The sequence below is a fragment of the Anas acuta genome, chromosome 4, assembly GCF_963932015.1.
Source record: "Anas acuta chromosome 4, bAnaAcu1.1, whole genome shotgun sequence".
Classification (NCBI taxonomy): Eukaryota; Metazoa; Chordata; class Aves; order Anseriformes; family Anatidae; genus Anas; species Anas acuta.
In genome coordinates, this window is record NC_088982.1 from 30148150 (window position 1) to 30176037 (window position 27888).

At 44.2% G+C, this 27888-nt stretch overlaps 1 protein-coding gene across 1 annotated transcript in view; it reads left to right on the top strand.

Annotated features, from left to right (window-relative positions):
- Positions 1-19009: 19009 nt before the first annotated feature.
- The window catches only part of BMP2K (BMP2 inducible kinase), a 103279-nt gene continuing 94400 nt past the window's right edge, over positions 19010-27888 (top strand). The window contains exon 1 of the mRNA XM_068680459.1: positions 19010-19123. Coding sequence (XP_068536560.1) covers positions 19081-19123 — 43 coding nt within the window. The 5' untranslated portion in view covers positions 19010-19080. The remainder of the gene's footprint in view (positions 19124-27888) is intronic.

The window sequence follows — 27888 nt, forward strand, 5'->3', positions numbered from 1 at the left end:
ATATCAGAGTCCCAAAAATGCAGTACTAGGTCTCCATTCTCAAGCATGAAAAATGTATGACTGGTTATTTTTCTGAGCCCCAAACCCACAGGACTTGTCTCCATTTTCAAAGACTTTTTTGTGAGCTTCAGAAAAGCCTGACTGTTTCTGAGCTAACCAGCCACCTGAGCTTGTTTGCAACTCCCAGAAGCACAGCTGTTAGTCTCCAGTTTTAAGCTCTGAAGATGAAAGCTTTAACTTTTTTTTTTTTTTTGGTGGGGGTGGGGGCGGGAGGGGAAGCCCCAAAACCACAGGATTTAAGTCCCCATTTTCAACTGCTGAAAAAGCAAGGTTTAATCTAGTGAGCTTCCTAAAAAACTGACAGTCTCTTTGTGAATCCCCCAAACATCCAAAATATCTTGTTTGTGGGGCCCAGAGAGCTGGCTTATGGGGTCCAAAACCATAGTAATTAGTCTCCCTTTTCAAGTTCTGAAAACGAAGGACTTAATTTCTTTTTGAAGCCACAACCCCATGGGATTTCAGCCTCCATTTTTCACTCTGATAACACAGCGCCCAGTCTCTTTGCAAGCCCCAACCCCACTGGCTGGGGCTGCTGTTCCCAGCCCCTAGCTGTGATGTTGGGCAAGCAGTGGGGGACAGGCAACTATGTGCGGTGTCAGGCTGTAAGACTGGTGGGCAGCCCCTGGGGAAAGGCTGTGCCCGTGTCACCGCGCACTGCTCTGCCAAGGCAGGGACCCACTGGGCTGCAGCCCCACAGGCTTCATTCCTCCGGTGCCCAGTGGGCGCCCCGCTGCCAGCACCCCTGGGGAGGGGACAGGAGCCCCCACTCACCTCCTGCCCAGAGTCCCGGGAGCAGCCCCCAGTGGGCCCTGCTCAGCCCCGCACGGCTGCTGGAGGTGGGCAGTGAGTGGGGGGACGAGGCCGGTACTGCCGCTGGAATTAAGTGACAATACAACAATTAGCTGGGTAACCTCCCCATCACAGCTGGGGTGGGGCCACAAATATGCTGCCACCAAAAAGACAGAACTGTGGAAACGGGAACAGCATCCAGAGCAGTCCTCAGACTGCAGGAATAAAGCAAACAAGCAACCCCCCACCAGAATAAATCAAGGCTAGAGGGGTAAACAGCTCTCCGCTGAGCACACCCAAGGCCACCTACCTGTCGGGTTCAGCTGGGTGAAAGCAGCCCCAAAACTGCCCCTATTTAAAACCCCAGGGGGCTTTTGTTGTGCTTGCTCCCTATCACTTCTCTCAGGTGACGGGTGAGACACCTAGCAGTGGGGAGGCAGATTTTCATGGAGAGTCCAAGCTTCCCCATGAGAAAAACGGAAGTAAATCCAACCAGACCAATGTGTTCCCTCGGGGCCAGTGAAGCTGAAGTGCTGGCTCACTGCTGTGAGTGAACACAACCTGGTTCTGCTCCTACCTGCTGAACTCACTGCTGCTCACCTGTCCTTGCGGGGTAGCTATCACAGGGAAAATGTCACCTCCTCTCCTGGCCTAGTGCTGGCCTGCTGCAGGAGACACGGTGCGGCCTCCAGGAGGAAGCTTCAGAGGGCATTGTGCTGCACAAACAGCAGCTGCGTGTTGATAACGCTGAGGGCTTCTGGCAGCTGAACGAACAAAACAGCAAGGCATTCTGGGCAGTCCTTCCTTGTCCTCCAGCAGAGCCCAGACACAATCATGCAGGTGATGAGCAATGACCATTTCCCAAATAACTTCCCAAGATCCAGCCCTAAACGTCACCCCAGTGGTTTGCAGTAAATCCCTTGTGCCTGCAGAGGGCACATCTGCCTTTCTGACCTGATCTGATCTGTACCAGTCTGATGCCCTCCACAGGCTCTCACCCTCTTCAAGATGAACACAGCTCCCTGGAGACACCTGTCTTGCCTCCAGCCTCCTTTCACCCATGCCCCACCCCTTCCCCACAGGAGAGGACCTTCCTCTGAGCCTTAGAAGCTAAAACTGGCTGAGATGGGGCTGGTACACAGCAGGGTCACTGCCCTGTGGGAGAGCTCAGCTTCTGCTGCCAGAGCTGGCCTCAGACGGTGACACAGACACTGTGTGGTCTCTCGGTGTGGGTGAAAGCCACATGGCCCGGGGGACTTGGGATCACCATCAGGAGGAGCCTTGCGCAGGCCTTGTAAGGATCTTGCTGCTAAGGAGATGCTCAGGGAAGACAAGGAGACCCAAGAACAGGCATCTGGCACTGCAAAAAGCACCAAAAAACACACACTGGGACCGAGCCACCAAGGCATACACTGGGGACTGGGGCTACCTGAGGCACTTGGTAGCTTTGGGCACCTCTGAGGCCGACACATCAAATCTAGACAGGTTTACAAAACCCGCAAGGATGGAGACTGCACAAGCTCCCCAGGCAAGCTGTCCCCCTGCCTGGCTGGCCTCATAACAAAGCGCTGTCCCCTGATGTCCAGCCAGCCATTGCCCAAACACGATGTTGTCAATCCATGAGCAGCTCCAAGGCATCTGGCAGCAGAGGGCAGTGCGTGTGCCTGAGGAGTGCACTGCTGGCTCCTGGCTTTTATCAGCCACCCCAGTACCTCCTGCTGACGAGTCTTTCTGCAGGTGGTGCTGCTGATCGGCTGCGAGTGTCCCCTGGCCCCAGCCTTAGAGCCAGCAAGCAGCCAAAGAAGGGGAGGGTGAAGGACCACAGGCTCTTTTCTACAGCCTCACCGAGTTTCTCTACCCCCATCATGTGTCAGGAAACACACTGGCACTGGCACATTCTGCTCTCTTTGAAACTCATTTTCTCCGCCAGGGTGTCTCTGCAAGCTCCGGGTGCTACTTGCTACACTTCTGCAGCACCAGCAAAGCCTTGTCTGAATGAAGCATCCGAAGCCCAAGACAGGCGGGTGCTCTGCCAGCAGCTGAGGGTAGCGGCAGTAGGAGAACCCCGCAGGAACGCTGAGCCTCCTGTCGCAGTTCTGCCCTGATATCAGCCCACGCAGAGGAGCGGAGCTGACAGGAGGGCAGAAATGAGAGAACACGTGTTTGCTGGGTTGTTAAATCCAGCAACTAAGTCAGCATTCCTGAAAGACTGAGCTCATAGCCTGTCTGGGATTTGCTTCCCCACCCCTGAGGATCTCTCTGGTTTTCCATTTCAATTGTCTGAACACTAGCAGGAAGAGAAAATGAGATAAGGTGGGATGTATGGATTTCTCTCCTTTTTTTTTTTTTTCTTTCCAAGTATGTATGTCAGCAAGTGGCTGTTTTTCCTCCTTAGTTGTTCACTAACGTTGCTTTGCAGCAAAGCCCTGGTGACAACTGCTGTCCTTTCACAGTGCATGGGACAGAAAGATGCACGAGAGAAGGAGGGAGGAAGCCACTTCTTTCCTGCAGGCCAAAAGCAAACTGTGAGCAAATGAAAAACATCTTTTGAACCAACTCCACACCTGCTGCTTCTTGGCACAGGCTCACCTGAGAGACTTGCGGTGCCTGTAACTGAGAGCTGCTGGCTCGATGTGTCTGGGGTCTTTATTTTAGCATCTCTGGTACGGCTTCTCTGCTAAAGGTTCAGCCTTTTGTGGCACAAGTAGGAATTTCTGGGCCCTCTTAGCTCCTTTTCACCCCAGCTGTTCAAGTTCTCCCTTTCGCAGTTGGTGTATCCTGTTTTTAAAACAAATGTTGTTGGCACTTCATATTGATGTTGATCTTTGTTTTTTTGTTTGTTTGTTTGTTTGTTTGTTTGTTGTTTGTTTGTTTGTTTTAAATCATTTAAGATCAGATTGCCATTTATTAGATAGCAACAACTCTCTCTCCCCTTCCCAATGCGATTTCTGCAGAGAGAAACCTGAAATAAAAAAGGGCATGAAGATGAAATGCCTGTCCACAAAGAAATGGTCTCTGCACCGGGACCACAGAACACATTTGAGGCCTAGGTGGGCAAAGCAGTGCTGCTGTCAGCACCTCCCCTGCAGCTAAGCAGAGCATTTAGATTTCCAAAGCAGTCAAACAGCAATAAAAGTCCCCCTGCATGTGCTACAAGTCTTTCAGTGCTAAATGCATATTAAATCACCCGACTTGTCATGTTTCCTCTAATGAAGAATTAGCATTAGTGTCACATCTTGTTAATGCGATATAAAAATCATTCTGCAAATATATATGTTACAAGCTCAATTTCTGTATGTTGCTATACTGAATAATGGAGGAGGGAACAGCGAATTTCAATTACCCTTACACTACCACGGAGCACAATCATTGCAGTGCCTCGGTTGCCCTACGTTCCTGGGGGAACTCTGCAGGGAAAGACAGAGTATCTAAAATAATGTAATCTTGGCATCATGGTTATTCTTTTTAAGGATCTGTTTCTCACTGATACCTTTTATTGAGGTAATTACTCTGTAATTACCCTGCCAAGCCACACTCACGGCGTGCTAGGCACAGGCACGGAAACTTGTGGCTTTAGCTTTCAAGCAAGCTTCACCCGCAGATCCGACCAAAAATGAACATTGGCTTTTTCTGTCTCTAAGTCCGTAGCCCCGCGCAGCATTAAGAGCCGCCTCCCCAGCGGTGGTGCAGAGAAGCAGCTCACTCTACCTTCAAAATACCCTGCCTAGGACGACCACTGGAGGCTGCCCCAAACCTGGATACAGCCAAAAGCAGACGTCACTTCTGTTTCGGTAGTTGATCCTGCGTGCTATCTGCATCAGCTCACATGCTTTCCACTGCAAATCTTTCCACAGATAATCACCCACATGATTTCCGTCTAGCAAGGTGCTTTACTCTGCTTTCCTCTCTGTACAAGAAGTGTGTGAGCTTGACGAAACAGTGGAGAAACTTTTTTCTTGCAGTCTTTGGTTGCTAGGTCCACACAGCCCCAGCCTGCATTCACTGACTGCTGCTGAACCAGAATGCTCTTCCTTTTCACCCTGACACCCAACTGAGCTCGCTGTCAGGAATTCATTCACCCTCCCCTGCTGATCTCCCTGCAGGTCAGTGATCTGCTACGGTACATCTGGTGTGAAACCTTCCTATCAATTATCAATTATTATTTATTAATTGTTCACTTTTAGTTCTCTGAAATCTTGTAAGCCAGCTACATGCATTCTTCTTTTAGGCTAAATAAGACTCGGATTTATTTCAATTTTCACAGCCCCAGCCTTCTACAGTGATCTTTCCCCTCTAAGTCAGGACCAAAGCAAAATAGTTTTCCTTCAGTATAAAGCAGAAAATAGCAGTCTGAGAGAAGCCTTAAAAAAGAGAAGTGAATGTCATTCTCCCATATTTAGAACAGGATGAGGATTCAAAAAAAATCCAAAGCTTGTAAAAAAACAAATACCTCCTGCCCCTCAGGGGGATATTTTGGTACAACCCCTGCTGATGCATGTGATAATACAAATATTTTCCTACAAAAATGCATTACAACAACTACGATGTCATCATAGTTCAATCAGAAAGGCCCAAGGGTGGGTAAAATGGTTTAGGGAATGATTAACTTTGCTGTGTTGATTGAAGTTCATTTTTGCCTCAGTTTCAACAAAAATCAAAAAGCTTTTCCTAAAGCCAGGCAGAAACTTGAAATCAGGGGAACTGGGGATATCCAGCCTTGCATGCTTGTTCCCATGCTCAACCTACTGATCCTTTTTGTGCTGGCTACAGGTACTTTTACCTGTTGAAAACAACCAGCTTAATTTCGAGTGGCTGTTTTACTCATGTAAAACATTCTTTTTGTCCACACAGCAGGGCAGAACAGGTGAAAGTTTAAAAGTGGATGAACATTTTGCAGAGAAAGATGCATGAATATAATAAAATGAAATGGTGCCTGAGCAGGAAGAAATTTTGCCATGTGATACAAACATGTCTCTTTGGAAACAGACCTCACGTAACAAAATTTGATCTTTGAGCATCTTCAGAATACAGTAAGAGTACAGGACCAGAGGATTTTTTTTCCTTTATTGCTAGAAAAGAGTCAGATAAATTCTAAAAAATAAATCTGAGCTCACATTAGTGATTCCTCAAAATAAATGTGGCAGTGCTGTTAACTCTAAGGGCTCCAATACCTATTAAGACCCACGTAATTTCCAAGTTTGAATACTGAATAGTACTAACTAACATTTTAAAGTGCCTGGGAGGAAAGCTGCCATTACACTGCCCTTTCCCCAAGCAAAACAAAGTATTGGTGTTACACACATGAAAATTCAAGCTTAGGCTTGGGAATTTTGAGCTGATGTGGACAATAAGTGTGGTGCATCTCAGGACCTTCAGGACCTTCTCAAAATGTAATTGTGAGGCTGCTTGTTGTGCTATGTTGGCAGCTGCCTCCAGATGCTGCAGTCAGCTTCCCTTAGCTTTTCCTGCAGGAGGACCTTTTCCAAGTCCACATTTGAAGAGGTAATAGGGACCCTGAAGGCTTTCTCACAGAAATGATTGGGATGAGGCAAGGGTAGCTCTTCTGTTTCCTGACCACGTGATGTATTAGTACCAAAACAATGGTTTCTCATTATCCCACTGGAATTAATTCAAATATTTGCTTCACATGTAAAATTGTATCTTTCTTAATACAGTTATTGACACGATGTTCATAGTCATGGAATGGGAAAATTCTCATGATACAGAAAAATGTCACACTGTTCATCGTTCTTCACATTTTAGACCTCATCAAACTCCAAAATGCAGGTGAATTCTGCATTTTATAATGCCTCATACCAAGATGAAAAAAATGCAAAGCTTGAACTGCTGCTACTATAAAAGCAATACCTGTGCATACCTACAGAAGTCCCTATGTTCATTACAGTCAGCCTGCAGAAGAGAAATAGAAGTTGGAGACTGGTTTGAGGTAGACCAGCAAAAACTTGGAGCTGGGGAACAGAGGATGGGATGCAGCAACAGCCTTCTTTCTCCTTCTTTTCCCTATGAAAGGTTCTCTACAGAAGTTCGGTACAGGTGAGAGCAAACTCACCATACTTTTGTGCTGTATGCTTTTCTGAGCAGAGTTCAACTGAGTATGCCATTTAATTGAGACTAGTTTGTGAGATTCTCATTGAGGAGATTATTTCTGCAGATCTTCTTGTGTCGCATTGACTTCTGAGATGAAGCTGGTAAACGCAGTGACATTGTTCTGCCATCACTTCTGTGTTTTAGTTAACTTTTGAAGAATTCAGAACCCGCAGCATGAAGTCTATGAGCTCTCGAGTGTTACTTCAGAAGATGTACTACACCACATCAGTTTAAGGAAGCCTAATGAGACTGCAAACTGAAACAATTACTCGAGATTATGGTTTGCCCTCTCTGAGTACACCTGAACTCAGAGTGGATATGTCCCCATGGAACTCAATGGGTTTCTTCTCCACCTTCACTGGAAAAGTGACAGGACATCTGGTCTTAAGTCTGCAGCACATCGTGTTTTCCTCGTTCTCTCAAAGACAGCCTCGATCGTGCCATGGTTCAGACACAGTAGCGCCACCATAAATAAGGCATACAGACCTGATACTGAGAAAATCTCTGGCAGATGACAGCATTTGTGCAGTGCATATAGGAGAACACATAGGAGAACATACTGCTCTGTCCAAAAGATGCCTCCAAGTACAAAACACCCTCTGGATAAAACTCATCCCTTCAGAAGGGCTCAGATGCTATTGCTGTCAATCACGGATACAGCTACCCTGCTACTCACTTCTGTTAGTGGTACTAACCTGAAATATTCACGAAACATTAAGGTGGGGGAGCTTTCATGGATGACCATTCAAAAATAACTTTCCTGGGAGCTGTGCTATGGCCCTTATTTGCTATAGCCTTGTGTGTCCTAAACCTCACTCCTTTTTGTGTTCATGACAGAGGTTAATAGTGCAGGATAGGATGGTGCAGGTTTCTAGCTTTGGCACATGGCTTGGGGTAATCAGTGACAGACTGATCCAGCTCTTGAGGAAAACTAAGTATGCACAGCTGCTGCAGTATCTGTAGACCTTCCAGGAACTGACCAATGTGCCGGAGTGATAAATTATCTTTTGGCACCTTCCAAGTCCCCTTCCTCCTTCAAGAGTTTGAGGTGATTGCACGTGATCAGTCAGCTGGACTGCCACACCAGAAATCGTTTGGAAGTTTTACGTATATAGGCATCTATACCCGTACACAGCCTTCGTGTGATGTACATATATTCTCCCATGGAACTCTCCATCAGGCTCAGACTTTCATAAGGAAGTTGGCTTTGCTAAAACCATTATGCTAAATTCAGGTGACCTGGGGCAAACACTTCTTGCCTGCTTTCATGAGAGTGGCTTCCTGTAGCTGAAATGAGAATCTTTTCAAGGTAATCTAAAACAGCCCTGGACCTGAACTCATTAAAAAAGCACAGCGCACTGCAGCTGGATATCTTAAAGAACTTCAGAAACAAGGCCTTCATCTGAACCTAAGAGCATCAGCTAGAGTTACAGCTCTGCTTTTTGACGGGATCTGCTTAAACCATCCCATGTCAAGTTGTAACAGGGGCCACCAGCCTTCAGTTTCTGACAAGCAGTTAACTCTAGAAAGCTTCCTACAAACTGCAGTCCTTTAGTAAATCTGGTTAAAAAAAAAAAAAAAAAAAAAAAAAAAGAGAGAGAGAGAGATGAAAAACCTCCAAGAAGTCAGTCTGACAGGTTTTTATTTCTTCGGAGCATGATTTTTTCACTGTAGAGCTGTGAGGTCCATTGAACTAATTAAAATAATCTATTAGCCTACCACCACCGTCAATCACCCCCCCCAAAAAAAAAAAAAAAAAAAAAAAAAAGAATTAAAAGGAATTAAAAGAATTGAACAGTTGAATTGTAATGGACAAACATCTCAAGCTCCACACACCAGGAATTTGGTCAAAAAAACAAGGAAGGGGTGAACATGGGTTAATGATGTCAGAGTGATTTTTTGTAAGAATTCTTCCAGTATCAGATAGAAGTTACTACCAGATGTCTGTTACTACCTTGCAACTGTGGTTGGTTTTTTCTCAGGGCAGTTTAACACTTCTAAGGGCTACATGGTCCAGTTGCTGAAAATCTGTGGAGGACATAGCTGAAAGTCATTTAGTGGTACTATCACATTTCTCCTGTTTACTGTCATTCATTTTGCAAAGCTCTTTAAGTGTAAAATTGCAACACTAGCTGCTTTCTCATTAAGTATCAGAATAAACAAATGCTTATTTAAACATGTCTCTTCAGGCAGTTGCTGATCCCTATCTTACCAAATGCTGTGGTCTAGGCAAAACGTGCTTAAAAGTCATCCAAGGCTGATTCTGCCAAATACAGACTGTGGCTGCCTGCAAGGTAAAAGCATGTTATAAAACGTTAACAGCCCCTCAGCAGCTGTACAGCATTAAGGAAATATGATGCAACATTGGAGCAGTGGAAATAGTAAAATTTCATCCAATCCCATTTTTCTAGTTGTGTTTTATCAGCAAGCCACCTAAAACCTGGATTCTTTTCCAATAAAACCAACTAAAATTAAATTTGAGTATCACTTCACGTGTTACCACCTTCGTGCTGATAAGCTCCAGTCACAGATTTCACCAGTCCTGGAGGAAGCAATTACAAAGAAGACTTCACGAAAAGTTTTAGGATTGTCCTGATACCTTTTCACATAACAAAAAGAGATGGTGATCCTTATAAAGAGACCTAAGAGTTTTAAAATGGAAGATAGAATGGGACTATGTAGTGTCAAGCACACAGTAATGAATGACTCTGTCTAGTATAAATCAAGAAAGATGTAAGTAAAGTAAAAACAGACTGCACTTTTGCCATTGCCACGCAGAGCAGCTTTCCAGCAGTTGCTGCTGATGCAGGTGGTTTTTCATTTCTCACATATTGGCCAAGCTGCAAGACCAATCTTTTCAAGCTGTCATTTCTGTATGGCAACTTCCTCTTCAGCTTGGGTATTTCTGTTCTCAAATTGTCTGAAAACCGTCATTGCAGGGCGCCTCTTCACTGCCCATTTGTGTTGCACAAGTGTCTGTTTCTGACCTTATGCCTCTGTATTAGTTCAGTTGCTGGTACTGTGATCATTACCATGGGAAGCTGAGGCTAAAGGTCGTAAAGGAGCTCTATCCAATAGTCTGCTCTATAAAGCCCATAAATCTGACAGCCTGTCACAGAGATGAAATACCTGTTACAGCGGTGAGAAAGGCAAGCATGCTGGTACTGTTCTTTCTACTATCACAGCTGTAATAAGAGGTCATGAAGGTGTCCACAGCATCACGCTTTGTGGTTTGGTATGATTTTCTGTCTCTGCAGGAGGGCTTAAGACAGATTCATCTCATATTTGCTGGTGATCTTATGACATTCTACAAAACACTAGAGCAGCAGCAGACAAGGTGAATACTGGCTTTGTATCTCCCAGTTCCAAACCCAGTTAGGATTTCATGAAAAGCAGTCAGCTAGTTGATTTAAATCTGTATGCGGTGAACAACCTTGCCACCACAATGTGGAAACAGATGAGAGAAAACAGAGACCGTGATGCTTTGTCTGAATTTCCCTGCTTGAGCCTTCTGTAGCACGCTATCAGCACGGACGCCTGGCAGGTGGCTGTAGCAACCAGGAAGAGAAAGAGGCAGCTTCTCAGGCTGGCAGCAGGTGGTGTCACTTCCCTAGAAAAAACGCACTGGAAGTGGAATATAACGAAATGCATCTAACAGAGAAGCAGCCAGCTGGCAGGCTCCACAATTCTCCCAGGTCCAGACTCCAGTTTCTCTTCTAAGGGAGCTGCTACCAAGAAGATGTGCACATCCTGCCTCGCAGCAAGCCAATTACAGAGCTCACGCATGCCACGCTTCAGATAAGAAAACTCACCGGTACTGTTATGGTTTGCCAACTCTGCCAAAAGAAACCAAAGCAATTACTTAGAAACCAGGGGAGAGGAAGGATGTCTTGCCACAACCTCAACAAAACTCCACGTAAGCAATTTGCCATCTCTAGCTAAATGCTGTATTTAAAATGATAGAATTGAACTGCTAAAAGTAATTCTACAACAGCAGGCAGTCCAGCTCAACTCTGCTTCTGCTACTTCCTTAACCTCTATTTGAGAGAACAGCTTGTTGCTCCAGGAAACTTTGTCTGTAAGCCAGAGACAGCCAGGCAGCTCCCAGCTCCACTTGCCCAGTGCCATTCCCCACTCTTCTGTGGTCCAGCAGAAGATTCTGCCTGGTTGCACAGCCTGCTACTACGCAGGCCCCACACGTGTCCACTGGGAATTGCCTCCAGCATCCCTGCAACACAGGAGGGGAGTACAGCCAGGCACTACCCAGCGGTACGGTTCATCTCCTTTCTGACATTTCTGCGTATGGGGCCGTGCTTACAAGGCATGTGGCCTGCAAGCCCCACATAGCATTCAAGGAAATATTCTCAGCTGAAGCATGAGACAACTTGCTGGTGCAGGTGCCTGCTTTGAAATACTTCAGTGCCAGAAAGTTGCTTTGGAGGGAAGACATCTTTGTGGCCATACTTCAGGTACAGGGCTTAACCCACAGCTGCTTGTTCAAGCACCTGCCTTTCTCAGTTCAGTGTCCTTTGAATTCAACTGTGTAACCATTACAGGTGCTTCTTAATAAAAGCTGTCTCCACTAAGTTCCCCATGCCCCAGCTTTGTGAAAGTCACCTTCCTTTGTACCAAGGACATCTGTATTTAACTGAACAGTTGGTTTAGTAATACAAAATCATGCATTTGTGTAATTAGTGATAGGTTTCTCTTCATGGGTCAGGCCTTCACCTTGACAAAAACCCTTCATTTCAAGGAACAGATTAAAAGAAACAACTGACTTGAAGTTTTCTTGTCTCGACAGCAGGTGGAGAGCATAAGTTTACACCACCCACCTACATTTTCTTGTTGCAGTCTGAGCCTATATCAACCCTGTGACCTGCGTTGAGTGTAATTTGCATTTCTCCCTATATGCTCTCCCTGTGGGGCAGCAGCTTTGGCCATCAGCGCTGTCAGTTAACTTCAAATCTGAGAACCAGACACGAGATTTTTAAACTCAGAAAGGAGATGGAAAGGGGAGCTTTGCATTCAGCTGCAGAGAAAACAAAGGGCCACTTTTTAAAAAAAAGTTCACAGCAAGTTTCAGATTACTTCAAAAATCTTCCACTCCTACTTCTTTATCTCCTTTCCCTCCCATGTTCATTAACAGGTTTAACTGTTTTTCCAGTAACAGAAACATGGATAGTTATATTCACCTTCTCTACTGTAAACTCTGCTTTCAGTCAGTTGCAAAGCAATGTCAAATAAGCAATTAACCCGATTATCAGAGAACAAGGTACCGTTCCCTATTTCATTCCTGAATTGACTTAGCACTAAGTGTTACAGAGCTTAACAACTGTGTAAATATGACCGCAGCGCACCCAGGGAATGACTTCAATGGAGAGCAAGCTTCTGCAGGGAGCTTACAGGTGTGAAACACAGTTAGCTAACAAACTTTGAGGAGAAAAATCGTCCTTAAGAAATAGATTTGACAGTAAGTAAACAAATACCAGAGCTCCCCCAGCCCTTTACCACTCAGCTGTTGACAGACTGTGTGACCTTTCATAGAAAATTACCCCAAGATGTATCCTGCTTAGTGAATACACCAGAATGCAGGAAACTTTGGTCTTTAATGTCGAACGAGTCCAAATTCCCCCTTTCCCACACCATGAATACTTGGCAAAAACAAAGCCTGATGTCATTGTTGGGTGGGTGTCAGCAGCTTGTTCTCAGCGAGCCATTTGATAAGACGTAAAACTTCTGGTAAAGTTGCTACTGTTTGGGGTAGTATGTTCCTTCCTCGCAAGATGGGATCTGGGAATTTATCACCCAGAAAACCAGAGAATTATTCTGCCTAGTGAATACTTTTGCTCTTTGCAGGCTAGCATCTGGATTGAGTTATCACTTAAACCAGACAGCTTCACAGTTTCTGTCTAGGAAAACATTAAACAATTACCAGACTGAGGCATTTTACAATCCCAAACCGAGTGGACTTTTGTGCAAAACATTCTCTGAATTGTATGAGAATATCCCAGGTAACTTTTAAATGGACAATATTGGTCATCTTTCCCAAAAATTTTATTTCAAGCAAGTCATCTGGTTTTTATACCTTTGCTAGGGAAAATACAGTCTAAGTGAAACAGCCCATCAGCACGTGTATGTCCGTTCTCTAATTCTTTCCAGGTTTCTCAAACAGATGACTCACCAAGCTCACATATACAGCTTTACAATGCAATAAGCTAAGGGACTAACTATAGAAACAGTGATATTGCCCTGAACAAAGCAGCAAATTAAAAAGCTTTCAACATCTAAGCAGTAATGGGATAAAGAAGTGCTGTAAACTCTTTAGAGATTCATTTTGCATATCCCAGCTAACGAAATGGGCTGACAATTTATTGAGCATTGAATTCCTCACTGACAATAGCATTTAAAGTCATTTTTTTAAGTACAGTAGTACCTTGCACTTTGTAGCAAGCAAGGATCTGTCTCTCAGGCCTTTTACTCTTGTTACATACTGCAAATGAAAGACAGGCTGAAGCTTGACACATCTGGTTGAAGGAGCCGCAAGAGCAGATTGCTCTAAGGAAGACATGCCAGGGTTTCTCACTACCACACAGCAGCCAGGGCCATGCCATCAGCATCAATGGGCAATATCAGTTATTAAGTAAAACAATGATAACAGCTACAGTCACAACCTAGCCTTTAAAACAACCCCTACAGTGATGACAAAACTGTGGCACCCACCCAAAAAATCAGGAAAAATAGAGGACCAAACACCACACACACAACCAGTATTGTACAGGACAAAAAAATAATACACGAGTATGAGCTTAAAAAGGGCTTGTGAGCCAATGGGCAGAGAGAGGGTGGATGGTGGGTGCTGCAGATATGGCCGATCAGGGGAATCAGGGTCAGTCGTTACCCTCAGCACCCTAATGCCTTTCATGCCTGTCACTTTATTCAAGGTCTTTTACATACCCATAGGAACTGAAATACAGAAGTGTGAGCTTGAACGAAGCACCCTGACCAGTATGAACACCTGCTGTGCCCGCAGTCGCTGTGATCCAAAGAGCTCTGAAGTATGCTGCTGACTGCTGCTGTGCCGTGCCCTTTGACTGCCTTCAGAAAGGGAATCCCCAAAACGCAGCAGACTGCCCTTGCCTTGTAACAGAGCCATACTCCAGGAAAGAAGCAGCCGGATTACTGACTGGATTGCAGTCCAGAAGAATGAAAAAAGATTTTCCCCTGTGGGACACAGAGATATTTTTTAACGCCTGTTGTCTTTCTACCTCCTCTTAGTAACCCATAGTTTCCTGGAAGAAAATAAAATTTAAAAAAAAAAAAAAAAAAAAAAAAGATGAAAATGTCGTAATGTGCCTTTGGATTTTCATTAGGCTGCTACATTTAGAGAGAGATTATTCCAAAGCACCTCAGAGGACTGGGACATGCAATTTCTCTTAGTTTAATTGAGTAGTCAAATCCCAAGCTACCTTTGAAAATTTTATCTTTAATGCATGGTTCACACACAGGTGGCTCTCAGCTACAAAAATGGTAACACTTTCTCGGTTTATAAAAAGTTACTCTATTGAAAACTCAGACATGATCTCCTGGGGTGGGAAAGGAAGCACAATTTCATGTGAATGAAAAGATCTACGTAAAGACTAGCAAAAATTGCACTAATCAGAGCACAGCAACTGTGGACCTCTATTTGCACTCCACAAGCATAATATGTTCCTGTAAAATTCAGATCTCATTCATGAACATCCTCTTCTGGTGCACAGATTCCATCACAAGAACACGGCAAAAACATTTATGAGCTTTTATCATCTTGCTTCAGGTACGCAGAGGGTGTTTTTGCTCTTTCATCAGAGAAAGAAAGGTTTGCCTAACGTCCCAAAGCAAGAACAGAACAGTAATAACAATAAAAACAAATAAAACAGACACATGATGTTCTGCACCAACATTTGCACGTTCTTTGAAAGGAATATATGTCCTTTATTTCTGCTGCCTTAAAAGCAGAGCAGAAGTGATGGGGGGCATGATTTCTCTCTAGATCAGCCAAAGTGTGAGAAAGCTTGTGGAGCTGAAAGGCAAAAGGAGATTTGAACCGTCTGACTTTGCATGCTGGGAGTTCTCTCCCCTCAGAAGCAGCTGGCATAGCATGGATGGGTGTCCTTTTAACACATCCTAATTAATACATCCTAACTCAGTAGCGAGCATTAATGTCTCCTTGAGCACGGGAAAACCCTCCCAGGGAGGGTGTAACTACTGAGACAGCGCGAGGTGCAGTGCGTCGGGGCGCTGCGCTGGCTGGGGGCACCTCTTCCTGGTTCAGCAGTTCGTAGCTGACGTGTTCTGGAGCAGCAGCTGTAACCACAGTTGTGCTTGCTGTGGAGTCCTCTCTGTTAAACCAAAGCTAAGCACACTCAGGTAGCTGTGTTCCTTTGTGACAATCAGTACCTACAGACTTCATCGTGCTGTTATTGAGATACTGTCCCTCTACAGAAGGTAATAGCTATCCAAAGGTTAAATGCCCAGTACCAGCACTGAATGACAGATAGATCAACATGCCACTTCTGTACTTTCTGCTCTCACTGGATCCCAGAAATCCCCCTTTAGCTCTGATTTTACATAGGGGAATTTTTCTGTGCCTCTTACAATGTTCTTTCACTTCCTTTATTTTTTAAAGAAAAATACTCACTGTCAATATTTAAGCAGTTTGATAGTGCCCTACTTAGCTCAAGCTGGCTGACAACTTTGCAACAAAGCATTATAGCATTATATTCATCAGAAAACACAACTAAATGGAACAAAACCTTTCTGCAGGAGTGTGTCTGTGATGGGAGGAAGAAGAATCTGCTCTTCATTGAAAGAAAATGTTTTGATCTTTTATTTGGGAACACTTCTGCACTTTGATTCATTATAAATGAGAGGTTATTAATAAACTAGAACCTGGACAAGGTATTTCAGTGTCACACAGTATTTTAGCAGTTCGCCTAAATGCTTTTATCCTCCTGCCCTAATCCAGTCTCTGAAGAAGCCAGTTGTGTACTAACTGCTAACTTAACTGCCTATCCATGCACAGTGTAAACACCCTCTCCTCATTATCTCTGTGCTCTCTCCCAGCTGACAGACAAAAGCAAAGATGTGCATGCAGTCACTACGGCTGCATGCTTAATTGCTCTAAATGAGGAGACAGGCCCCTCCATCTGAATATATCACTCCCTCTTCACTCAAACTGAGTTTTAGGTGGAAACAAGCAAACAACAACAACAACAAAAGACATTGCAAGGAGTAGAAATTCTGCGCGGCCTCATACACCAGTTTGTTGTGTCTTGTTTTGCTCTGTGGAGTCTGCTTAGGCCTATTCTGATTATACTTTGTGCCATTTTCCAGCTAATTTCTCCAGGACAGAGTTTATTCCAATGCCAAATCATTGTCCCTAAGCTTTGTAACATAGTTCTGTATTCTAGGGGACATGAATTTTCTGGCGTTGGCAGATATTTTAACCTTTCTAAAGGCTCAGAAGATGCTAGCGATGTAGGACATGGGAAGATTTTTTTTTTTGCAGTGGATCCTGTTCTGCCTGTGCAGAGTCACTTGTCAAGGACAATAGCTGTTGGCAGAGCATTAATATGACAGAATCGGGCGTACTGCCAAGGAAAGCAAACTCTTTTGTGGGTTTTGCAACGTTTTGCTGGCCCGTCAGTTTGAGATCACCATTGATGGCTGTCTGAAAACTGCCTTTCACCATTACTAGAAAAAAAAAAAATACTCAGCAAAATGTATAATGGGCTTCGCCAAACCCCCAGAGCAACAAAAGCAGGTTGGGTGGATTGTGTGTGTCTGTTTGAGTTTGTGTATGTCTTACAACAACAACCCTCTGTGCTGGAGAAGCTCTGCACATTAGGCAACAAAGGTTTACGCTCTGCAAAATGGAGGCTGGAGTGGCGTCCTCTTTACAGTGGCCTCTGAGAAAACTTGGGAGATGATGCTGATTGCAGGAAACAAAGAGGCTTTCAACTTTAGAGTTTTTGACTACAGGGCCATCTTTGTACTTGGAAATTTTGCCTGTTTGTGGTTCCAGGGATCATGGGATTATCTAAATTAGCTTTAAGAAGCTGACTTGCTTTTGTACAAGAGATCCCCTCGCATTTAACAAACTAAATGGGCACTTGCAACTAAGGTCTGTGAAGTTTCAATTATTTCTTAAGATGGCTGAGGTAGGAAGAACCATGTTTATTGATTCTCACCCTGTCATTAATTCATGAGAAGTACGCATGAATGCTTGGAGAGAGGCAACCTAAATGTCTGTAATGATTTTAATTCACAGAAAGAAGAAGCTATGTGGCTGTGCCTATGCCAAGTCGTCAGTGAGATCTGTGACCTACTTCATCTGATGTCAGACCCTGATATATAACGATGGCTCTTATCTCTAGACAATTGCCACTTCTACTGTTCCTTCACTTCTCAAAGTTTTGGTCTCCTACCTCTACATAAAGAACCTGCTTCCTCTTTCCTTACACCTGCAGAGAAATAAAGTAAGCCAATTTAATGTTACTTTCATTTTTTTTTCATTATTTTCACTCTTTCCGAGTGTTCTGGGGAAACCAGCCTCAGGTGACACACAGGATCAGCTGTGACTTTTTGTATTCCCCATCCTGGCATCTGAATAGAGACTAAAAATCACGTTGTGTGATTTAACCAGTATCATCATTGGACAAGCTGCTTCCAAACGTGGAAAAGCATTTGTTGCAGAAGGTTTGAGCGTGTCCCTGTACTTCTAGAAACCGCCTGAAATGACAGATGCAGACTGAGCATGTGAAGTGAAAGGATGTGTGCTCAGAGCCTCTTACTAGGAGTTCCCCGGGTTTGGTGGTGGCATGAGCTGCTGCAAGCTGCGTTCTGTGCAGTGAGGAAAAATACAAGAGATCATGTGCTGCAGAACATGAGATTTAAGTTGCTGATTCAGCAGAAAGTTGGTTTTCTTTCACCTCTTTCTAACTGCCCGGAGTTTCACAGAAAAAATGTTTTTAAGACAGCATTCAAGCATTTCCTTTTTGGCCAGAGCTTCCTGTTTTGCCTACGTGGTCTGTCTCTGTGCTTTGCACGTCCCCCTCCTTTCCCTTCCGTGTCTGGAACAGCTCTTGCTTTTTTGCACCTCTAGTGTCAACGTGTTCGGGGCATGAAGAGAATTGCAACTTCTTCTCCATCGCCCAAAAATAGTTCTCTCAAGCACTGAATTCTCTGCATGGCTGAATATCAAGGTTGTTTCAAAGGCTGTTTTTTTTTTTTTGTTTTGTTTTGTTTTATTTCGTTTTGTTTTCCTGTAGCTTCCCGTAGATTTTACAATAATTTCATTGCCAAACCATTTTTCCAGATCCTGGATTCGATAAGGGAAAGGAATCTGTAAAAAGAGCACTGGGACTAGGAAGTTTCTGAGTCTCTTGGGTACAGCTGCATAGGGAGACTTTGAGTTCAGGAAGCACAAAACATCCTTCACCCTTGCTTAAGGCAGTCTTCTGAAACGGGTGACTTGACTTTTAAAACAATGAAGTTTACACAACATTGGATGACACATAACATGCTAACCTGTGTGACCAGGAGACTGCCAACAGCTCTGCCAGCTGAGTTTGGACAGCTCACTTTGTTAACCTTGTCCTATTCTGAAAGCATATCAAGGACTTAGAAGGAAGATTTTGTTATAGTTGCAAAATATCTCCGCTGCTCAGATTGCTTCTGTGGCTCAAGAGGTAGGGCTCGGTGATATGATTCAGTCCAGATCTATTCTACATTATTGAAAAATACTGTTCACCATAGATGGAGTCTGCAAGGAACAGATTACAGGAATGGAAATGACAGTGCTTGGTTTCAGCTTCCAAATGGGATGTGTATGGGCTTCTGCTCCTTTTTACCTGGCACACCAAACAAGCAGCCAATATTACAATAACTGCCAGTATAATGGTGTGAGTGCCTCTTTAAATGCCTGTCTTCCTCCAGAGCAATGATCAATCAGGACCTTGTAGTTATCACAGCAGCTGTATCCCATCTGACTATATACAACATAAAAGGGGCAAAGGAAGATAAGCAACTTCTTTGCTGTTGTTTTTTGTTTGTTTTTACTTGTGGTGACTCCAGTGATGGGTGATGGTGTATTTTTGCAACTTTGGTTTTGCTGCTCTCCTGCAAGGTATTTGCCTAACCTAGCTTATTTTTGGATGTAGATGTAATGTTGCATAATGTTCTCAGACTGAGTATCATGCCTGTTGCAGTTGTTTTTAAACTAGCATATTTGCTTGGAGCATGTCTCTAATTTAAAACTGCTGCTGTTGAATTTGCAGCTCTGCAAGCGAGAGTAACTCTGTGGCATGTAACTCTGTAACACAGTTCTGAAGATCTTGTGTTTCTTTCAGGATCAAAAGGAGTTAGCATTACTAGTTCTGTGACTGCTGTTAGATGGTACCTGCTGTCTTTCCAGCAGAACTGATGAAGGGCATCTGAATGCACTCCCAAGTTCTTAAAAATAAGAATCAGGAGGTTTGGCTTAACAGACCTGTGTTAAACCCATAGGAAGTGTTGGACTTTATATTGAAGCAATTAATATTTATTTGTAGACAGTGTTTTGTTTCACACAAAAGGATGAGAAGGATGGCCTTCCAAAGAGGCAATAAAATACACTATTGGATACAAATCCTAGAGAAACAAGAACTTTCACAAATGTTTGCTTAGGTGTTATTACAGCCCCAGATTAGCCTGTCACTGTATTCATAAGAGCATTGCACCAGGAGATGACTGATGTGATGCCTGAGCCTTGAGGTGACTTGGGCCCCAGAGCAGGGTGACTGTCAGTGCTGATGAGCTGTTGTGGTGTGCTGCTCCTTCCAGTGCTCCAACTCTTGATTGTGCTGTAACTTATCTCTGGTAAAGGTGCAGATAGACTACACTTAAGCAAGGTGGAGATTGCCCTGAAGGACTTACATAAGTGGGGAGTAAATGACTTCTACTTCAAAGTAACAATGCTTCAGGGGCAGAGTTAAAGGAGCCTGGAGAGGCTATTGGCAGTTAGTTACACCTTTGATGTCTCCTTATCTTATCGGAATATGCAGATGTAAGGCATCTTGCCAGGTGGCAAGTTGTTGGTTGTGTGAAGACATTCAGGCTTAATCCTTTAAGGTGATCCAGTCCCAGAGGACTTTAATCCTACAGCACTGAAACAAAAAATGAAGAGGCAAACCATGAACTGCAGCACTCACCCAGAAAATAGCAGTTATAAGTAAATGAGACTAAGGCCTGGGCTGGGAGACGTAGTGTGGTACTGTCCAGGATGATTTAAGTGCTCCCACCTTCTGAGGTTTAAGTTGTGCTCTTCACTCAGGTGGCTGCTCTTTGTAAACAAGATCATGATTGACCTGCCTTCTGTTAATACAGAGCTCTGTGCCTGCCAGCCAGCAAAGAGCCTGGGTTGTAGTATGCTGGGCTTGAGCAAACCGTTTTCTACTTTTCAGTACAGGGAGGTGTGCTGTGTGCAGACTCCGTGAGGCACTTGCAATTGTTTGCTCGTTCCAACCCTTCACCCCTGCAGAAGTGAGGTGTTTAACAGGGGACAGTAACCACTGGAAGGCTTTGCTCTTTTTTTTCCCCCAATGTCATTTGCTTAGCAGCTGAACCAAATTGGTTCTAGCTACCTTGATGGCTTTGTGGTGTTGCCACCCTTAATATCCCACAGGATGCATCTGTGCCACCCTGAGGATGGCTGTGTGAGATGTAAAGCTCCTTGGAGCAGCAGCACTTTGTGTATGGGTTGTGGTGTTCTGCCATGAGCATCTGCTCAGGTTGTGGTTTCTTTCCATGACAACAGGGAGAAGTACACCATAGGTCTCCTGATATTTGTTATCTTAAATTCTCTGCTGTGCTTCTGATGGGCAGGTGCCACCATGCAGACACTAGGCACTGGTACAGAGTGTGCTTGGGTGCACTGGGCATTTGCATAGTACATTTGCAAGGCTGAGCCTCTGTACAGCAGTTTGCAGAAGTAAAGCAGCCTGCCTAGAGCTAATGGCCTGCCCAGAGAGCCTGGGAATCCTGTGCCAAGGGTGGTGGGGAGTGACAGCGATCACTGGCTGTTGCTGTCATCTGCATTAGGGTCTTCTTGGAGAAGCCATTTTTTGTCTGTTTCTGTTCTGTGTGTCATAGGCTCTGGGTGTGCAGGAACTTCATCTAAACTCAGGGGGTACTGTTTTCTATCAGTACAGAAATAGCGCTTTTCCAAAGAAAGGGGTTTCATTGCCTTTGTTAAAGGCCTGTTGTTTCTTTTATATATTAACATTCTAATGTCAACCTAGTGCTGTAATATCAACAGCAGTGTGAGAGCGTTAATCAGCCAATAAAGATGATGTGTTACCTCTTATGTATTTAAATGATTTTAGAAGAAATAGCAGTGGAATCTTTTTCTTGTGGTCAAAGAAAATTAACATTTCTTTGAAATACATTTTATAGAACTTATGTGCTCAGACGTACATTGCTAAATAAATGATTACAAAGCATTGATATTTTTTTCCTCCTTTCAAAAGGGAAAAGCCCACAAAAAGATGCCTCAACTAGGCCAAGTCATCCCTCAGGAAGAAACATTGCATCAGTGTGAAACCCCCTTCTGGGCATGTGACTCTGAGCCTAGGACAGGAATTGTGTGCTTTCTGCAGCAACAGCTTGGCCAGCTGTCACAGCCATAGCTGAGATGAAGTTATACAGGGCTTTGCAGCCTGAGATGGGGAGGTGTTATCACTTGCCCACAGATATTGCACTTGAACAAGACAGGAGGACTGAGCAGAGCACTTGTGGAAAGAGTATCCCAGTTATTTATGTTCTTGTGAATCTGCTTAATTTTGCAAGTGTCCCTCTAAAGATAGCCCAAGTGAGTCTTGAAACAACTGTGTTGGACTCCTTCTGGGCATACAGTGCTCTCCCTTGCTGCTGTACTGTTTGATAACCTGACCAGACCAGTACTTATCAGCTCTCCTGGGCACTGTGTTCTTGGCTGACTGCTATGCCTGAGCATAATGCCCAGCTGAGGTTATACAGGGAGCTCGGGGCAGAGAGAAGGGCTTGGTACCTGCTACACTGAAGTACAGAATCCCTGCCTTAAAATTTGGGGATTATCACTCCTGTCATTTCCAGCCACCAGAAAGCTTAAATTGTTTACTCAGTTCCCCCTTGCAAGGGAAGGCCCTTGCAATTAAAATGGCAGGAGTGGTAAGCCTAGTCCAGGCTGAATTAGTGGCATGGCACTCAAATGGTTAAGTCTTGTTTTTCTATCTGTGTGGAAAAAGAACTGTTCCTCTAAAGCTGTTTTGCTGTGCAGTGGGCTGCTGTCCTTCCTGACTCTCCGTATCCGGCAGTAACTTCCTCCCTTTTGATAAAGTGAAGTTTATCTACAGAATTCTTCATAAAGGGAGGAACAGGCCAGAGGGACAGTCATGAGATCTGCTGTAATGAGCTAGCCTCACACAACTAGAAGTTGAGCTTGCCATCCCTCCTCAGGGTCCAGAAGAACAAGGAGAGGTTTCCTCTAAAGGGGAAAACCTATGTCTGGGTCAGAAAGCTCTGAATTCTCACGTACTACACGGTCATGGAAAGAAGTTGAAAGAAGCACATAAAATGCTGTGCATTTTGTCTGTTTTCTTTGACTTGATTTGAATAATGATGTGGAGGTGGGGTTAATAAATTAAGAACTTTGGGGCTTATGTTCAGTTTGTTACTTTGGATTCTGTAAGCCCTTGAAATGTGCTTCTTTGATCACACATACAAACACAAACTGTATGTATGTGAATTGTGCACTTAGCTGCCAGTCCTACTGTTTGGCCAGGAGTTGTAGGACAGGGTTCATGATGATAGAGCAATCTTGCCTTTCAACTATGCTCTGCAAGACTCCCCTGTGTCTGTGGCTACTTGAAGGCATTTCCTTACTATGGTAAGGGAACAGTGGTTACTAATTAGAGAAGGGGGGGGGGGGGGGGGGAATTGTACTTTCATTACCAAATGTTGTATGACAAAATTAGGATAATTTGAAAAATGGGTTTCAGACTTGACTCTGGTGGCATAGGCTCTGTGCCCTCAGGATTCTGCATCTGCCTTTAACAGATATGTGAAATTAATTGCTGACTCTGTGTGTAGGTCTTACCCTCAAATATACTAAGAAACAACCTTCCCTGGTGATGTTCCATGCAATTGCATTTTTTTCCCCAATGCATTTGATCTTGCTGCTCTTAGAGGGCCTGAACTGTAGTCCTGTCAACTAAAACTACAAATGGGAACTGATGGTTGAGTTCAGTCCTTGAAGTAGTAGATTACAAGACTGGTTGATGGGAGAGATTTTTGAAACCACCTTCTTGACGTAACAGTGAAGCTAATGAGTGTCTTCTGGGATGGTTTTCATATGACACAGATTTCTTAAAGAGCAGGGCTTCAGGTTAAGTAACTCAAAATGTCACTTTGGCTCTGTGTTACTGGACAACAGGGTTCTCTTTGCAGCCCTGAAACGCATTTGATGTCCCTTTATACCAGTCTGCTTCTGCTGCTGCTTCCCTGTGAAGACTGTACTTCTTGAGATTGGTGTTTCTTCTGCCGTGATTGAGTATTAATGTCCTTCTAAAGGAATAAGTTGTCTTTAAAAATTTAAATTGTTGGAAAGAATATAGAAATCAAACAGTGGCATTCTTGTATTACTTTTCTGCGATGCATTCAACAGAGAAAATGAGAGGCTTTGTTCTGATGGTACTGTTCTCCTAGTCATCTCCTGAGACTGGCTTTGTGACATTTGGTGTTGCACAGTGGATGATTGCTGTTTGTTGTCAGGTGCTACACAAGGCAAAAAGTTATTAGGTAATAGCTCTGAGGTTCATGTAGCTATGCTCCAGTGGTATTAAACTTGTGTGTCCAGTGCTGTGTGACAAGCTGAGAGCACTTCAGTGGGGACTATGAAAGGGCATCTCACTCTTGACTGCTCCTAATATCAACAGAAGTGCAGGATCTTTGTCTTGGACACATCAGTCAATTTTGGGTTGACCTTTCAAGCTACACTTAATAAAGTATGTTTCCTCTACTTGAAGTATTGGTATGGACTGGGGTTAGCTCGGTGTCAATTTGAAGTGGGAAAGAAGCCAATGGGCAGCTTGTACTTATTTTCCTGTGGATAAGCTGGATTCATGGGTTATTGAAGAGGGTGGGGGAGGAGGTAAGAAATAAAAACAGCTCTAACCAGCTGGAACTAGATCTCTCCTTGCTGGACAGTTACAATTTGTCCAACAGAAACAATGCTTAAGTGTTTGCCTTGCAAGTAAACATGACCAGAACAAAGCCTCAGCTGTATGTCTGTGTGCTTGTGAACCTCCTTGTACTCTCTTTAGTGGCTGTCCACGTGCTGGTCAGTGTGTGGCTTGTATCTTGAATCAAAGACAAAAGGAGAAGGATGGGCAGGCAGTGACAGGCAAACATAACCCTTCCATACACTGGGAAATGTGTAGTTTGTCTACGCTGGGTCTGTGGTACACTTCTGGTGTATTTGAATGATTTCTGTATGTAGTACAGCTTCAGAGAATAGGAGCTGGCAAATCAATTCAGATGAACCATGACCTGCTGCTGTTACCCTGTGGGTCCCTACAAACAAAATAGTTATCCCAGTGAGGCTTATGAGCATGGGTAATTTGTTTCCTAACACGGTCATTACAACTGCATGATAAGAGTGGGTGTGATGAGAAGCCTGGTGATACTCATGCACCTCTCTTGGATGTGCACTGCAAGCACTGTTCAGCTGCTGACTGTATCACCTAGCACGCTGGGGAGTTATTCATCCTGTGGCATGACTTGTATGAAATTCCTGTTCAGCTTTGTGCAAGAGAGCAGCTTATCTTCAGCTTGTGAGGCTCAGAGCTGGAGCTGCTGGTAGAAAATCCACTCTTCTGCCTCACACCTCTCTGCTCTCAACACAGCTACTTCACTCTGATTGTGCAAGACGACAACAGTGAAGTTGATGCTTCATTTTTCAATGTCATTTTCAACTGTAGAGTCACAACTGTAGCACTGCAACGCATTCGTCACTGCTTGTAGTGATGGGAGAGAAGAAAGGGGAATGTGTCCCACGGTGAAGGAGTGAATTGGAAGCAAAACAACGAAGCTCTGATAAAACGACACAGAATGGGTATAAGAAGCCTGACAGTTTGGTTAAAAGTGTTTTTCTTCTGTCACTCTGTCTAGGTTCAATGATGTGGCTGGGGAAGAGGTCCTGTGTGCCTAAGAGCATCTGGGAAACTGACATGAGTGAGGGAAACAGTTGTCGGGGAGTGGTGAAGGGTGGAATGGCAAGCAGGAATGCTGGAATGAGCACAAGTATTGGGATTGATGGTGATAACAGATCCAGTTTAGTTCACTTGCAAGCAGTGAAGGAATTTTCATTCAGGAAAAGAGTGGTTACTGCACTGGAGAATAGCATGTAAATGAAATACTTTCCCCACAGGTGCAGAAACAGGCTGTGTGATTAAGTCCCTGCAAATGGAGCACTAAAAATCTTCTCTCAATTTCTGGCAGCTTTTCAAGACCCTTGAGGAAGCTAAAGTACTATGTTGTCTAGCTATGTATTAGCTGTGCTATTCTTTTAGAAGCTTTTGCTGCTGAGAAAAGGTCTCTGTTACCACAGGGATCTCCTCCTTAGCTGCCACCTTTCAGTTTATGTTCTGACAATGAAAGGCTATGCTAAATGGCAGCACAAACTGATCCTTGGCCCACAGTACTTGGCAAAGCAACCATGGAACTGATTAGCCTTTAATGTCTCTTATCTGCTTAACAGCACAGCTCTCTGAACTAAGAGATGGCCCTGGCGCCTGCAGTCTGGGGAAGGGGATGCCATACTCAGTGGCTCATCCTGAGTCCATGTGCAGAAGGCTTCCTTTGCAGAGGTATAAGGAAAGCACTTGACCTGATGAAGGCTGGAGAAGGAGTGGCTTATGTTCTGATGCACTCAGGACTTGACTTGCTGATACCTGAAGGCAAGTGGGGTTTCTGAAGCCCTGCATGATGAAACAAAAGCCTGGGGGCATTTAAATAGCCAAGAATGTACTTTAGTGGGCTATAAAAGGTTCCCAGAACAAATAAGGGTAATGTACTTTGTATGCACTTGTGAGGCGTGTAAATGTTCATGTTACGTTTCAGAAGATGAAGCCACAGTGCTTACAGAGCCTGTGAGGAGTCTTTGATCTGTCCAACACAGGGCCCTTCAGTTTAATTCACTAATTTCCCTTCAGGTCAGACCCATCTTTTAAAGTGCTTGCATCCCTTTTCCAGCCTATGCATGCAAATCTGGATTTGTGTGGTTTTGGGGTTTTGCTTGGTAGGTTGTTGTGGAAAAAGCAAAAAGCTTTTGAGTACTCCCAAATCAAAAGAGGTTATTGTGTCAGAACGGAGGACCAGGGCATTGCCAGGCTCCTGTCATTGAGGGGAGCAAGAGGAGGACAGAGGAGGAGGGGGACAGTGAAAGTACAATGGCACTTCATGGCAAACCCTGGTGTGGAGCAAGACTGTCTCCTGGCAACCTTGCAATCAGTGGATGAAGCAAAAGGAGCCTGGACGAGACGCCAGGGTCCATTTTGAGTGTTTCAGAGAACTCTTGCTATTCACTTACTGCAGACCTGCCCAGGTTATTAATAATGCTTCCTTGTGATGTAATCCTCACTCATACAGAAGCGCTGACAACAAGTGTATGTAGGGCACAGATCTGCCCGCAAAGAGTTGGGCAGTGCTTTTATTTGGCCCTGTTCTGGGCCTGTTCCTTGGCCATGATGTTTTGTTGCCAAGCATTTGGTTGCCATGCCAACTTTTCAGCATTAAATCATAATCTAAGCACAGCAGGAGACCAAAAGCCTTTTCAGGTCTAGCTGCTGTTCTCTCCCTGTTGGTCATATAACTGGTTATGTGAGTGGAATTGGCTGGATGCTTTAATGGCTTGTCATCAACAGCCCAGATGAAAACTTACCAGCGGGGAAATGACAGTTCACTTTGGAAATGGGTGCAGGAGTTAATCAGAGTTATGCCTGGAAGATTTCTGGCTTCCCAGCTCTGCCACCTGTCTGAAAACAAACCCTGTGTCATTCAGCTTGCAGCGCTTCACTGACACGAGCTGCTCTAGAGTGCCAAGGGAGCGTTATTGCTGAAAGGCTGCTCCAGTGCTGGTGAGCTGAGTAAGGCTTCCATTTTCCAGGTTCACATACATGTCTAACATTAAGCTGCTGCTTAGGTTCTCTCACGGTAAGCTGTCTTATGCACTCCTAGAGACATGCTTCATATCCCCAGGATCCAGGACTTAAAACAGCAATATGTGGTTGATGCTACTAGATCCATTAAAAAGTTTAAATATGCTGCTTGTGCAGTTTGTGTGCATTGTTTCCACAATGGGTAAAGAAAGGTGTTTTGTAATGCTGAAATGGCTCCAAGTGAAGAATCTGCTTTGGGACAAAAGGATTGGAAGGTTGTTTGATGAGTAGAAATTGTGTGCACTTAGCCAGGCAGGATTTCATGTTTGTCCTATTGTCTGAGGACAACCAACTATATATCTTACTGTAGCTGAGCTTGTAAGAGCAGGCTGCTTAACAAATGAGGGATAAATGAGTGAATAGAATCAGATGACTTGTGTTGAAAGGGCAAGTAGCTGGTGAAAAGTAAGGCTGTTTTTTTTTTCTTTCCCTTTTGAGGGAAGAGGTAGGACAAGTTACTGCACTCAATTCTTAGAATTTTAGTATCAGGAAGCATTTCATTCTCATAATGGAATGGAGTAGTTGCAACTCTGAAATTATCAGATGCACCAAAGCATAGGGCAAAAAGACTTTTGGATGGAATCTGTCAAGAGAAGTAATTTGGCCCTGTCTAACACTTAGGATTTCCATTTGAGGTGTAGGGTCTCAATGGGGAAGC